Source organism: Pleurodeles waltl, chromosome 4_1 (assembly GCF_031143425.1).
Source record: "Pleurodeles waltl isolate 20211129_DDA chromosome 4_1, aPleWal1.hap1.20221129, whole genome shotgun sequence".
NCBI classification, from domain to species: domain Eukaryota; kingdom Metazoa; phylum Chordata; class Amphibia; order Caudata; family Salamandridae; genus Pleurodeles; species Pleurodeles waltl.
In genome coordinates, this window is record NC_090442.1 from 812,461,261 (window position 1) to 812,477,076 (window position 15,816).

Below are 15,816 nucleotides of genomic sequence, written 5' to 3' on the forward strand. Positions count from 1 at the left end.
AACCTGATTGGTAGTGACTTTACTTTTTTTTTTAAATAGTATTTTATTGATTTTATAATCACAAACAAACTCAATGAAACACATTGCCCTCCCGCTCCTCCCTCAAGTTGCCATGTTCAGTCATCCAATGTACTGCTCCATCCGACCCATACTTTATCAAACTTCTTAGGCCACCCTATGCACTTATAGATCTCTTTCTCTTGCGTGCAGCATATGTCCATTTCTTGCTCCCAATCCATCATCTCAGGGGGTCCATCTGCTCACCATTTGTGTGCTATCTCCCTTTTGGCCAACAGGAGTCCTAGGTTTATCTAAAGACACTGATACTATCTTCGCTAATGTGTCCTGTAGCCCCTTCTGAATGATGGTGGACTTTGACTCAGACTCTCATCGCCTTCGGCAGTCGGTGATGTTCCATCCTGCCCACACTGTCTGAGACAGAGCACGTTAGGGAGTCCCCCACATGGTAGTTGTGTTCTAGTGTAGTACACTCTATGTAGTATTTTTAACTGTGTTAGTCTACTCCTGACTTTAATCACTACCTGTCTAGGTAAATTGCAGCGCCTCTGCCCATTCATCATCTTCCAAGTTGCCCAGATCTTCCTGCCTTTTGTCCCTCAATATATTCAAGTCTTTCTGGATGTTTCTCATGAGTGTTTGGCATGTCCACTATACTTGTTTCCCTGGGACGGGGGCTTCTAGAAGCCTATCTTCTAGGGGGTGGACTCCATGGTTTCTTCCTCTGCTACAATCTGCACTTTTAATGCATGTCTCAATTGAAGGTATCTGTAGTATTGTGAATGGTGCAGCCCCTCCACCTCATGACTCTATGAATCTGATGCCATATCGCCACTTTCAGCCTTGTGACTGGAGGGGCATCCTTCCTCAGTTTCCCCCACTACAGGACATGTAAGTAGCCTTTAGCCCCCATCATCTCCCCTATCCATTGGGAGCGCCGGGTGTGTCCGCAGGGTAAAGGCCCATTCATTAATAGGTGTGCTACCTCATAGTATCTACGTACTTTGGGCAGGCAGTGCCATACCTCCTTCATATACTGACCGTTGAAGGTGGGGGAGCGCTATTCTCGCCGCTCCTCCCTGCCACAGCAGTGTCCGTAGCAGTGCATCTACTTCCTTAAAGAGCGTTTGGAGTAGCTGCTATGGTGTGTTTTACTAAATATATAGAAACTTAGGGAGTGCTATCATTTTAAAAACCGCAGCTCTGACTTTACTTTTTACTCGTAGTAGTCTATCTAGAATATATTATGTCTTTATGATCAAAAACCTAGTCCGTTTGTCCGTATAGCCAACTATCAAGCCAGTTCTCTTCTTGGACCACACTCATATTACAATAACTTTTAATTTCCCTTCACAGCAAAATAAATCTAACTTGTGGAGAATGAATGATGAGGTGCTACTGGACCCGGAGTCAAAGAATTGCATTGCTCAGTCCCTAACTAAGTTTTTCACAGAGAACGTTACTTCAGGAATGGATATGGAAATAGTATGGAATTCCAAGAAAGACACTGTCTGGGGGGACTTGATTGCCATAAAGTCAATTAACAATGAACACTTCCATGCAAAACTAAATCTGCTAGAGAAACAAATAGACACCCTGGAAAAAAATAGGATCGCCCCTCTTGATCCCTCAATAAAAATCAAAATAAAACATCATAAATATGAAAACAACACATTTTTAAGTGATAGAGCACATGTTTGGTCTAATAAACTTAAAGCTAATAATCTTCTAGAACGCAATAAAGCTGGGAGATTGCTTGCATTAACACTTAAGGATACAAAACAATATGTCTGTGTAGCAGCTATTAAAGACCAAACCAGCTTACAAACAGATCCAGATAAAATAATAGAAGCTTTTCAAAAATTCTATTCAGACTTCTATAATCGTTCACAAATAAATGGTAATTCCAATGTAGAAACATGCCAAAATAATTCATGGAGCCTCTTGACCTTCACACTCCTTCAGACGATTATTTGGAAACTATTAACAATCCAGACTCACAAGAGGAATTTTTAACATCCATCAAATCTCTTCAACCATAAAACGCCCCTGGTCCAAATGGTTTTCCAACCTCTTTCTACCAAAACTTTAAACATATCTTAGTGCCTCACCTCTTGACCCTCTTTAACAATTTTGATGTGAAAGGTGAGCTCTCAGGTCTATCACTGAATCCCATGTAGTAGTAATTCCGAACAAAGAGGAGGATCCATTGCAGATGAAAATCTTCCATCCCATCTCCCTACTGAATGCTGGTTATAAAATCTATACTAAGATATTAGCCCTTAGACTGGAAAAGATCCTTCAGTCCTTCATTCACCCCTCACAAGCAGGTTTTGGTAAGAGGTGTTTGGCAGCTGGATAATATCATGACTTTTTGTCAGGTAATCGAAAAGCCAAACTCATCTTCTCTCTCCTTGGCCATGGCCTTGAATGCAGAGACAGCCTTTGAAAAGGTTTCACTGGGGGGTCGCCTGGAGTCAGGCTATTGTGATGTCATTGTCGACGTGCAGAGCTAGAAGAAATTTCAGTCAAAGCTGGCGTGAGGGGAGAACTCTTTAGGTGAGGAATCCACAGGTAGTTAATGTATCCACCAGAAAAAGCGTTACCGAAGGTAAGTAACTTATTCGTCTTTCACACATGGCAACCACTTTTAATTTAAAATGGCAGCCACACAAGCTACAGTATTTGGGGATTGATTTTGCTGCCACGATTTCTGAGACCAGAAACCATACTGAAGCAATTTTACTAGCCAAAGTAAAGTAATTAACAGAAACATGGTTACCAAAATAGATTACATGGTGGGGGCGGATTGAAGCTGTTAAAATGATACTCACACCACAAATTAATTTTTCCTTAGCATCTTCCTAGCCAACCTTTCTATTTCCTTTTACAATTCCCTTATTACTACCTTTATCAGCATTTATCTGGAAGGGTAAAAGAGCAAGAATATCTTTCCTCAAACTCCAACTTGTCAAAAACCATTGGGGCCCTGCATTTTCCTAATTTTTAAAATTATCAAACAGACTTTTTAGCAAGTAGATCTATAGATCACCCGGCTTGGGTTGCAATTGAGTCAGAATTGGTCCACCCGCTTTCTCTTATTAGTGTCTTAACAACTAAACACATTAAGGTACTGCACTCCTTTCACATTATCAATGACTCTGTTTTAGCTATCAATCACCTAGCCAATTGTTTTAATAATACAATTAAGAGCTCAGAGTGTGCATCCTTGTGGTTTAATAAATCTATTAAAATCGACCCTGCCCTCACTTCTTGTAGGCAGGAATCTGCAGGAATCCTTTATGCCAAAGTTAATATTCATCCTGGACACCCTGTATCTTTTTCTATGCTAGCTGAAAAGTTTGGTCTCCAACCTATAGACTTCTATAACTTTCTAACATTAAAAGTGACGCTTCAGGATGTTAAAAAGATACATTAGCTGATTGTTGACGCTGCCTTCAAAAACCCACACAGCATCTCTAATCTATAAAACCAAAGATATCCAAACCTGAGACTGAAAACATACAAAGGACGTGGAGAGATTCTTGTTCAAATACAGTATGGAATACATCAGACACAGAGGGCAGAGCATCTTAGGCCACCTTCCAAGGATCCAAGACTAGGATGGTACCTGTTGGCAGGGCAGACTGACAGATGGGAGTCCAGGTGCAAGAGCAGATTGGTTGGAGATCTTGTGTCCCTGAGACTACAGAAAACAGGAGGCTAGTCAGCTGCCCGTTTGAGTCACTCTGGGTTCTGGATTGTAGAGATGCAGCTCCAGTCCTTCTCACTCCCAGGCAAGAGGGCAGCAGGCACAGGTCAGCACAGCAAAACAGTCGTCGGGAAAAGTAGCAGTCCAGCAGACTGGCAGTTCTTTCAGCAGCACAGCGATGCTTCTCCCTGGCAGAGTATCCATAGGTCCAGAAGTGTACTGATGTGGTGGTGACTGAGGTCAAGTATTTATACTTTGGTGCCCTGGTTCTGGAAGGTGGTAGAAGCATCTAGAAGCATGCCTTTGAAGTGCACGGATGCCCTGACTCCCCTGTCCTAGCTCCAAGCTGGCTGGAGTGACAATGCAGGGTTGTTAGGCCCTATTGTGTGTGGACAGGACAAGCCTATTCAGGTGTAAGTGAGGCAGTTCTCAGCTCCGCCCCCTCATCAAGCCAGTTAATAGCCCATTAAGGCCCATCAAGTCACACTTAATCTACCATTGTGTGTGGCTGTCTAGAGGGAATGCACAAGGCCCAGTTTTCACCCTCCCTAGACATGTATTCAGAGACAGGCAGATACACAGAGTGGTTATTGTCAGAAAATGCCAATTTTCTAAGTGGACTTACAATTCAGAATCCAACTTCATCGTGAGTTGTGGTTTTCCGTTGTTAGTCCCAAGACACTAAACTCCACATTTGTATCTTGTCCTAATTAGAAATTACACTTAAAAGATGTTTTAAAGCAATCACAATATTAACATATGGGTGAGATAGGCCTTGCAATAGTGAAAAACAAATTTGAGAGTTGTGCGCTACCAGGACATGTTAGACTTAAATGTACATGACAAATTTTCAAATATATTGCACCCTGCCCTTGGGGTACTAGGGCCTCTCTTAGGGGTTGACGTACAGGTAATAAAAGGAAGGTTTGGGCCTGGCAAGTGGGTACACAAACCAGGTCAAAATACCACTTGAAAACTGCCCATACAGGCTTTGCAGTGGCAGGCCTAAGACATGTTTAAAGGGACTGCTGTGTAGGTGGCACAGTCAGTGCTACAGGCTTTCTGGTGAAAACACACCTTCATGTGAAACTCACTTGAGAAAAAGTTATTGTATTCAGGCAGTATATACTGCCTCTGAGTCAATCAGAAAAAGGATGCTCAGATAGGGACAGCTATTAATCCTGTCACAGAACATCTCATCTTTTTTGTATATAACAACCAGTACTCAGAAGGGCACGAGTTAGTTACTTGAGGTAACTATAACTATAACTGGTGAATTTGTATTGTTTTGTGTGGTTAAAATGTGAGTCCCTGTAACATTTGTTTTTTTAAGTGAATTTCTGTTTGTTTTTTTTAAATATATTTCCTAACTATAATGTCCATGTAACCTTTGGTTTTGTTTCAGTGAATTTCTGTTTTTTAAGGTATAGTAAGTTTCATTACCATAAGTTATTCCAACCACTGCCGTGCACAGACTTTTCTGTGACCAAACAGAAATGCAGTGTGGCAGGAGCGTGTAGATTAGTACACTGACACTTTTCCTACTGGACTCTGGTTTTTGACACTGCATACTGGCTTGTATGCCTTGGATGCGGCACACAAAATTAATGTTTATTAGCAGTTGACGTTGGGAGTGGACAAATAACTGAGCACAGCCATAAGGCTTTTCCCTTTTTAGTTGAGCAATTGCAGTTTAACATTTCTATGAATCCATGGGTTGATTAATATAACCTAAGCACTAAATGCTTTAGCCTTTAAGTAGTTGAAATGTTTGCTTAACTGCTTTGTAATAATTTGGAGTACCTTGCCATGTTAGTTTACCATGCTTGGTGTCACTCACAGTCTAGTGCGAAACTCACACTTGGTGTCTGACATTATTACAGTATGGAAAATACTTTTATTTATTTTTCAGACTATACAGTATCATATCTGTATTGATTGATTAATTTCAGAATTATAATCCCTTTCAGAAAAAACGTTTTTGGAAGCCTGCAAGGACTCTCACAGGACGAGATTGATGACAGGAATGTTTTTTTGGCTATTCAAGGTCAGTGTTTGTGCAATATGCATTGCCAGCTAAAACGTTCATTGCGCATGTTCTTAAGTGGTAAACGTGTTTCTTTAATAGTCATAGGTTTTGACGGATTACTAATTTATCATCAGTGATTTTCTTTAATTTCTTGGTCATCGTTCTCTTTCAATTGTTCCAAAAAGATGTGCATTGATGTGAGAATGAAAGTATTATCTTAATTTACATTTTCTCCACCACTGTCAGATTTCATTAGCTTCCTGCCCATCTACGTAAACGGAAAGTTCTCAATATTACCTAGATCCCACTTTGTGGAATCGTAACCTAAAATGCAGTACTTTTTGAAGGAGAATCATTTTTAGTGTTTTGAACTGTGATATTTTTTTATAATGTTTATTTATTTGTATGGCTTGTTTATAGAACATCAGTTGATTTTTTGTGCACGCTACATGCTTGTTATTGAGATTAGGGAAGCCCTTTGGGTAGCTACATGTACAGCTTGCTTGAGGAATGCTTGTTTCATTTTGGTACTTAGTTTCCTAAAACTATTGACCCGTTAGTCATTCCAAACAGCCAGACATGTTTTACCCACACCTTTTCATCTAGCTCCAGGTACCATGTCTGACCTTTGGGTGTTAGTGTATGTTGAAAAATGACTGAAGCTGTACAAATGTGTTAAATGTGCATACATGTAAGAGTGGGCATGCAATATCAAAATATCTGTTTGTCTTTGCTTATTTAATTGGTAATTCATAAATAAAAGAAGCCATTGGGAGCGACTCAAACATATTTAAGAGGAGTAATATATGTCGTGCAGCAAAGCTGGTATTTCTTTCTTTGATATGAATGTTTCTTTTGAAAAGTCCAAATCCTGCAGGGAAATTTGACATTTAAGATCTACCATATCACTCCATGCCATTGAGGATTCCCTTTAGGCACTTTTCAACTTCCTTAAGGGCCTTCGCTGTTCATGGGATGTGTTATCCATATTGTTTACTTGTGCCTGAAGGGTGTACAGGTGAGGTCTTGAGCCAACATATGCTACAATAACACTTTAGTTTATGACAGCACAGAATGTCTCAGATTTACTCAGTGATGCAAAGCTCATTTACATGCTTTTGAGATCCTTGCAAACTCTGCTGTGATGTCATTTGTTTTAAAAGATCTTTTAACTAAAATACATCCTCAAGCTGCTCTGCCTCTGGTGCCTTCTTCGGCTTATGGTCCTTTTGCAGACCCCTTATGACTTCTTGTTATTCCAGTCAGTTTTGCTTAGCTCTCATCAAAGCTGGCAGATGCAAAGCCAGTTTTGGAGCCAAATGCCGAGTCCAAAAAAGTGGCTCGTAGGACTTCACATCAGATACAACCTTTTCCGGGGGAGTAGCAGAGGGCCTTACCCCTTTCTGTCTGTCTGCCCAAACGTTTGCCCTGCTATACCATAAGAACCTAGGCACAGAACCAACGTCTGAGGAAAGGACAGAAGAAAATTAAACCTGTAGAAATGATGAAGATAACGTAATCGCTTTTGTTGGAAATGACCATCTTAGTATGGTTTTTCCCTAGATTTATACCTTCTCTAGCTGAACTCATTTGTGTGGCCCATAGGACTCTGTACACTTAACTCCTGCTAACCGATGGTAAAGTGCGTGTGTGCTCTCTTTTAAAAAACAAATTCTCATAATAAAACTGGTATATCTCTGATAGGCACATTTAATTTACTTGTAAGTCCCTAGATAATGGTACAACATGTACCCAGAGCCTGTAAATTGAGTTCTATAAGTGAACTGAAGCACTTGTTTTTCCACTCGCTAAAGTAGCACTGTAAAACATGGCTACAGGTCTGCCATTTTTAGCCTGGGTCGGCAGTTTTACACTTTCGACCTGGCAAAATAAACATTTTGACAGGCCTAAGCTTTTTAATATGGACTAGTGCCCATATGGCAGGGTGCATGGACACATATATTTAAAGCTTTTCATGTCCTCACAGTGAAACACCTTTAAATTAATTTTTCACTGTAGCAAGACTGGCTTTCTCATTGAGAAACACTGGGCCACATCATAATACCTCATAAAGCTTAGTTGCGGTTTGGGAGCAGCTAGAAAAATAAATTGAGGACTTATTTTAATAGCAATTTTAAGCCCAACTTAATGGTAAAGTTGGATTTTATATTACTATTTTAAAAATGACCCTTTTAGAGTGTTGTTATTTTCGTGCCTAAGCCAAATGTGCATTTCTGCCAGTGCTGAGGGTCACATGACTTTTAATGGCTCCCTGCAGTGGTATGTCTATTGCTTCCAGACAGTGGACCCAAGGTTCGGGTGTGGAGAGGAGTTTTTCTTCCTTGAGCAGGATGGCCTGGTGTTGTGTCAGCCCCTTCCTGAGCTTCTGAGTGCCTGTCCTGTCAGTGGCACATCTAACTCACACCTAGTCCTTCCCCCCTTTGTTGTCCTGATCAGCTTGGCTTTAACCCCAGTTGTGGGGGGGAGCCTGTCACAGTGCTTGTTTTGAGTGACCACAAATAAGGATTTGCCAATTATCAAAGTTGCAGCTCAACCAGCAGGAGAAGGTTTCTGTCATGCTTAAGTTAGGTAGAGAGGGGTACTGTGGAATAGAAAAAAACACTGGAAGTACTGCAAAAGTAGGTAGAGTCACCCATAAGAACTTTTTCCCATTGGTTAGTGAGGGACCAGGAGATTCCCCCTCCCAGATGCTGGCAGTGGGTATACATTTGGCATCCCTGCACCCTCCTCAGAACACTCCTGGACTTGGATTCAGAAGAAGGACAGTTTTATTGTCTGCAGAAGCGGAAGGAAGTCAGGACCTGCTTGTCTTTAACTCAGGACCCCATAAGTGACTCAAAGAGTCAGTTGTCCGACCTTTTGTTTGAGTAACAAGGACACAACAAGCTTCCAGAGGCCTTTCCTTCAACTGCCCATCTGACCTTTTCTAGCTCATCCTGCCCTGGACCTTGCTGCCGATGTGTGTTGGAGTGAGTCTTGACCTCTAAGTGCTATCCCCAAGGTCCTTGTCTCTTGGCTGGTGTCAAAGTGTACTCCTCCTAAAGATTTCTGAAACCTGGGACTTAAAAACTTTTTGACACCTTTTTGCTCTGACAACTGACGATAGACCAGGGATAACCCTCCAAGCCAATCCAAAGAGCGTGCATCACTGCTGGGGCAAAGATCGAGGTTGCTCCCTCGACGTTCTTCTCCACAGCAGTAAATCCAATCCAGCTGACTTTACGGAGAAGGTGTCCAGTCTTGCGGAATTCTCTTTGGTTACAGCCTGCAGCCTTGCCCTGCAGAAAGAATCCGAGCTTCAAAAAAGTGACTAAGTCTTAAGGTAGAAATCCTGACCATGCAAAGGTATGAAAAGTATTCTGTCAGCCAGGGACCTTTAGTGGCGTGAAATTCAGATTTCCCCCCACACTGAGTTTTCCCTTAACAGCTCAACAGCTTCACTGAAACCTTGTACTGTGGCTATCAGATAAAGTTGAGCCCTCTTTGGCCACAGCCTGATGCCTTGTCCCACTCAGGATTTTTGAGTTCCATCCCAGAGACTAAGTCAGAAGGAAACACTTTTCACCGGAACAGCCTGGTCCCAGTATCCAACCCGCACTCCTTCGCTGTTTGCCTTAACTTGTGACTTTGGCCAGGTCTAGCGTGACAAAATAACTGTGGTTGGCTTAATGCTTTTTGGCACTACTTTGAATCCTAAACTTTTAAAATGTATATCTTTGGTTCTATTTATTTGATTTTGTTGTTTTGTTTTCATTCTATTTCTTAAAATTCACTCTGTTTTTATAAATTGGTTCGGGGTTTTTCTAGTGCTGTTTTTGGGACTTTATTACTGTTAGAGTACCACATACATTCTTTATGCATTGCCTTTAAGTTAAGGCTGACTGCTTGTGTGCCAAGCTACCAAAGGGTTAAGCAGAGCTTTATTTTGAGAGTTTTGGGGTTCACCCTGATGAGGATTGTGATTATTACTTATCACCGGCCTTCGCTAATACTCCAGTTTCTTGCAACAGTGGGATTCAGTACTTGTTTTTGTGTAAAACAAAAAATCCCATTTTAACCTGACATCAAAATCTATTTTTTTATTTTTTTTATTCTCCTATTTTGATTGAGCACTTTCTTCTTTTTCCTAAATTTCATTCTTGTTCTGATATTTTGGACCTGTAATTTTTACAAGAATAGTGATGTGTCTGAGCCACGTTGAAAGCTTCACTGTGGCAGAGCTGAAATGTTGCGCAAAGACAGAGGGCTGAAGCTTAGCAAATTACTCCAGGAAGCTGGAGAACCAGCTAGCCCTCAGAGACTGGGAAGGGGTCCTCATGTTGCAGTCTACATCACAGGAGCCAGGATGATGATGCAAAAAGGAATGATGAAGTGGAGGAGGATGGAGATAATATTTTACCAATGATCTCAGAGGTGAGAGGAGGGCCGACTGGAGTGAGGAGACCCACCAGGAGCAGTGCGACCTTCCACAGCCTGACTCCTGAAGGCTCGGAGGACAGGAGAGCTGAAAGTGAGATGAGGCTGCAACTGGCCACTGTACCCATGGAGTAGAAAAGCTGACCATGGAGGAAACACTGCTTCCAGGGACCTGGGCGAGAAAGGTAGAAGTTAAAAGGGCCATGGGGAAGAAAAGGCAGAATCTGAGAAAGCTTTGGAGGACAAAAGTCTAGTCCTGGAGGAGAAGACAATTCTAGTGGCCCATGAGCTTGAGCCAGAAAGAACTGGACCTGAAAGACAGGAGGGTCACAGAAAGAGTCCAGTGAACATAGTGGCAGGGACACAGGTATGCCTAGAGGAGGTAAGAGTCCACATTCCCAAAAGACCTGGTCCATAGCTTTGTGGTGGGGCATGATATTGGCAAGTGTTTGGAGGCCAATGAGGAGGCCTTGGAAATGTATGATCCCCTCCAATTTCATACAGCTCTCAAAACCTCATATCCTGTAGAACAATGTAATCCTTGTGTTAGATTGAGGTGCCTAGAAAGTGAGAGAAGAATTCAAGCAGGGGCCCTCATTCTTCAACACTGGATTATGTAGTATCTTTTCCTAATTTTATTTAAACAAAACCTTATCAACCCAAATCAGTCTCCTCGCCTCTATATTTTTAACAGGATTCTCATTTCTCATAATGAAAAAATATACACATTTGCACTGTTTAGAAATTATTTTGGTTACTTGTATTATATTTGATTTATTATTTAAGTGATCCCCATAATCACTCACTGATTTCAGAGGAAGGACTTCTCCTTTTGTATATTTTTCACTTAATCCTATGTTCATATCTTTTTTTTTTTTTAAACATCTCACAAAATCCTGATGTAATTGTAGTGTTTTAGGTGTTTTATTCCTCTGAATGAGATCCATTATTAGACCTTGAGAAGAACAAATTTTTGAACGATTCTATGTCGTCAGCCTGGAACCCTCAGTCATCAGTGAAATAGCTGGACATGGAGATCTTTGATAACATAGACAGACTACACATAGTCTAAGGCTGTTGTTAATTTCATTTTATGATTCCAACTCAGTACACCAACAGAGACTTCAAATTGCCAGATTTTCAGAGCTCTTCACTATTATGAACATACTGGAGCCTCTGATGGTGAGGGCTACATTTATATTTATGAAATACTCCAACACCGGAAAAAAGTATTTACAGGTAAGTAACATTTTTCTTCTTCACCATTGGATATTTCATAGAATCTCCTGCTTGAATTAAGATTAGCAAAGCATTATCAGAAACAAAGTGAAAGGAAAAAATTGAGTCTCAGGTTATTCAAACAATTTTTAAAATGCCACCTGTCCCATTGTGGCTTCCTTTCTGGATTTTGCATTGAGACAGTAATACTTGATAGAGTCACGAGTCGGCCTCAAAGTTCCCACTGCGCAGATCACATTATAGGACACATCTGCAAAATTACTAGTTGTAGCTTTAATGCATCTAGTAGAGTGAGATAAGACCCATCCATTGAGGGGTCTGCACATCATAGAGTGTGTTGTTATGATGCAGGACTCAATCCATGTAGCCAAGGATTTTTGACAGGGGGTTTGCAGAGAAGTAATTGCTGATTATTAGGTTAAGACCTTCAGTTCCATATAATTAAAACGTAGAGCAGCACTTAATTTTGAGTGAATGCACAAATGTAAAGTTCTTGGAACTGTGGTTGATGCCTAACCAGAAGATTTGGTATAATGATCTGTTGATGCAGAAGAAAGAATGAAGGACCTTTATAGGTAAATTTGAGGTTTGTCCAAAGTGGATCTTTATTCCTACTGGCAAACCTGCCTAGTGAAAAGTCCATGAATTTTGGTTTTTGCTTTGGGTGAAATAAGGGTGAACACAAAATCTGTCTTCTAGGAAAGATGCTGGATAGTGTCTGTGTGTATGGATTTGAAAGTTTGCTTTGTTAATACTGTCAAGAATATAGTACGCGCCCATGAAGTAGGAAGGTTTGCAGTTGGAGGGAATGCTCTGAACAGTCCCTTCATAAATTCCTTCACTAGCATCAAGAAAACAAACAGCAGATTAGGTTTTCACAAGTATTGAATAAGAATAGCTATTGAAGTCCAGGCCTGGCTAATTGCATATAAGACAAGACAGGTAGTGATGATGAGACATTAATAATGGATCCAGACTGTTTGCCCGTACCCATGGAATAAACTATTTACATTTCATTATGTATGTTTTTTAAATGAAAGATGTTCTGATGGCCTGGAGAATCTGACCATTGTCTCTGAGCAGTAGATGCGAGTCTTGCATAAAAAAGACCTGTATTTGAGGCAAGATCACCCATAACTCTGTGAAATAATAATATCTCACCCATGGTGCACGAGAAGGATCTTCTTGCAAGGTTCTCTCCTTTATTTTCTACAGCAACCTGGGGATCAGTGAGGTTAAAGAAAAGTAATTGAAGTTTCACACATGGACACCTGTTAGCGAATAATGGGCACTTGGCGTTCTGTTTTATTGCAAGCATGTCACAAAGAAGAGTTCTCTAATGCTGAAATATCAGAGTCAATTGCCTGGTTTCTATCTCCCACTCATGGCTGCAGTACAATTGTCTGCAGTGAACATCTGTAAAAATGTTCTTGTTTCTGGGCTCCTCCATGATGTCCAGGTTATTCTTTAGGGCTCAAAGACAGAGATTTTGAACCCTTTATCATGAAGGGAGGGTCGTGGTTCGTTCTTGTTTCAAATGAAATACATTTCTGTCTTTTAGGACCATGATTCGTGAATCCTTCATTTTTGAAGGAAGGTCTTGATAGGAGCCGTTATCACCTGAGCTTCAGGAGATTGATGGTTTACTTAGTTTCTTATGGTGACCAACTACCACAGACTTGAAAGGTCTGCAGGTACACATCCCAAAAGGGAGGCAGCTGTTGTCAGACATCTCTCTGTAGTGGAAAGAGTCAACTTTTGGCCACCGAAAATGTTGCTTCTGTTGAACCACCACTGTAGGGCATTTTTCATTTTGCAAGCGATCAGAAACATATCTTAGCATTCTCTACTCACTTGTTGCCACTGTATCTTGAGGTTCTTTTTTATGTAGGCTACCTTCAGATGTGGCACTGTGTCAGAAGCAGGATGCAAGATGAAAAAGACCCTAGTAGAGCTGGACACTGGGAATTTAGTCACAGGTCAAAAAAAAAAAAAACATATTGTGTCACCTTTATGTTTTCATATGAATGTGGGAAGCATTTGGTAAAGATCAAGGGTTGTAGCACCTCTGTTTTCCATCAAAACAAGGTAAAACGTAGGCCAGTAATCCTCTAAAAGACAACTTCATAATATCACTGATAATCACTGTGGTAGACGTCCCAGACAACTTTAGCTGCCTCGAATGACCAAAACATATTGCCATCCCTCATACTTTTCACAAATCATTTAACACAGTGCTCCTTTAAGGCCTGAGTCTCAAAGGTAGGCTTACCCTTTGTGTAAGTTTAGACTCATGGTATTCATAAACTACAAGTGTGATTTTGCTACTAGTAAAATTACTAGTAGTAAAATTACACTAGTAGTTTGTGAATACCAAAACACTAATAATGTTACTACAGCAAGTGTAAACTTTACAGAAAAGTGTATGTTTAACCTTGTGAATCAAGTCCCCTGTGCCCCAGAAAAATGACTTAGTAGTGTGCATGAAACAGTGCTCAGGAAAGTCACCATATTCAGTAAGTCCTGGAACCTTCATTGGTAATAAATGAAGTACCAGTAATGTAGACTGGAAATAAGTTCTAATACATTTCTAATGATCTTCAGAATTTAGCATCTGTTTTTATTAGAATACAGATATTGATCAATGATTTCAAATGATATATTTCAGATGATCAAAACTATTAAAATAAAACGATCAGTGGAAACTGAAGTCATCACGTCAAAATACAACTCAAATTGAATGAAATAAAAAAGATTCTGTAAAACATATTACAGACAGTAGTTGTATAAAGTAAAACTAATGCTCTCATGAGGGGTTTTCCCCAATTCCATAACTGGATAATACTTAACTACTACTACTACTTAACGGCCCTGGGAGATTTTAATCTCCAATTTGATGAGTCCATTGGCACGCAATTAACTGGATTGCTGCAAAATCTGTCAGCCATCCAACTAACGCAAATAGTACAAGGCCCCATTCACACAAAGCAACATCCGTTCAATCCCATTTTTCAAACTACTCTTGCTTACAAGTTTTAAAACCTCTTTCTATTATCTTGTCTATCATTATTTGATTCCCATGTAGCTTGAAATTCCTGGTCCACGCGTATACTCTAAACCTTTTGCCCGGCAGACAGCAACTGGGCTAATCTTAACATTGTTAAATAGAAGCATGTATTGAGTAGGACCATCCCACAGTTAGGCCTGGACCAACAAGATGCTTATAACATGATCTATGATTGGCCACGTCATTTCCTTAACCAAACCATTCCCTTGAAAACACACGTTTTCATAAAGATACACAAGTCCGCCACTTGTTATACCTCCCACCTGCAAGAACTTTAAAAAATAAAATAAAAAAAGAACTGCAGAAAGAACTCAGTGGAAGGACTATGTTGAATTGCCAAAAGATAAATATTGTGAATCAGTCTGGACCCAACACTCTGAGATAAAACTTACCTAGGCCATCTATGAATCCAAAATTAATGGGGCGGCAAATTCCCCCAGAGAGATGTTTAAAATCACTAAGGGCCAGATGTACCAAACGATTTTACCCATTCTGTGTCTATGGGAAAAAGCTTTCGTACATATGGCCCTAAATTCCTGCTAGAACCAAGATCCACTGACCTGGACCCTGAACCATCAAATGCCTGATCTAATAATTATCTTGCCACCATTTTTCACAACAAAATATCTATTGATCTTTCCAAGACACAGAGGGAGCTTTGGACCCTAATGTCCAGTCTAGAAGCAAGTTAAATCTGGCTCCCCTCGCGATCTCGCTTCCCCTAGGATTCTATACTTAAACGCTAAACTTACTTTCCATATCCTCTTTGAAATGGCCAATCTGTCCTTAGAAAAGGGAACAGTCCTGACGGCATGGAAGCAAGCAATGGTTAAAGCCATTATAAAAAAACAAATGCAACTTGCATCTGCTTGGCAAACAGTCAATCTGTATCTTTGCTCCCAGGACTGAGTATAGTGTTGGAAAAACACAATAACACTCCTCTCTCTAAATTCATGTAAACCAATGAAATACTTCATCCCACTCAAACCGCTTTTTGGCCCAAACATAGCTTTGACGCCACCCTTCTAGCGCTGATGGAGGATGCTAAAATGAGGCTCAATCAAGGTGGCATTGTAGCCATTATCCTTCTTGATTTAAGTGCTGCCTTTGACACTGTGAATCAAAACACCATGCTGGAAAGTGCCGGAGTCTCAGGAGATGCCCTTGACTGGCTCAGGTCTTTTCTCTATGGTAGATCCTTCCAGGTTTTCGAGAAGTCCTTCTCCAATATATTTCCTCTCAACTGTGGAGTCCCATAGGGCTCCTCTTTAAGCCCAATACATTTTAATTTATATATGCAGCCTATTGCAGACA

General features: G+C 40.6%; 1 protein-coding gene across 4 annotated transcripts in view; it reads left to right on the forward strand.

Annotated features, from left to right (window-relative positions):
- Positions 1 to 15,816, forward strand: part of CAPS2 (calcyphosine 2) — a 925,516-nt gene that overhangs the window by 544,482 nt on the left and 365,218 nt on the right. For all 4 annotated transcript variants that reach the window (XM_069229548.1, XM_069229545.1, XM_069229547.1 and 1 more), the window contains one exon: positions 5,701 to 5,777. In XM_069229548.1, the coding sequence (XP_069085649.1) occupies positions 5,701 to 5,777 (77 nt within the window). The remainder of the gene's footprint in view (positions 1 to 5,700; positions 5,778 to 15,816) is intronic.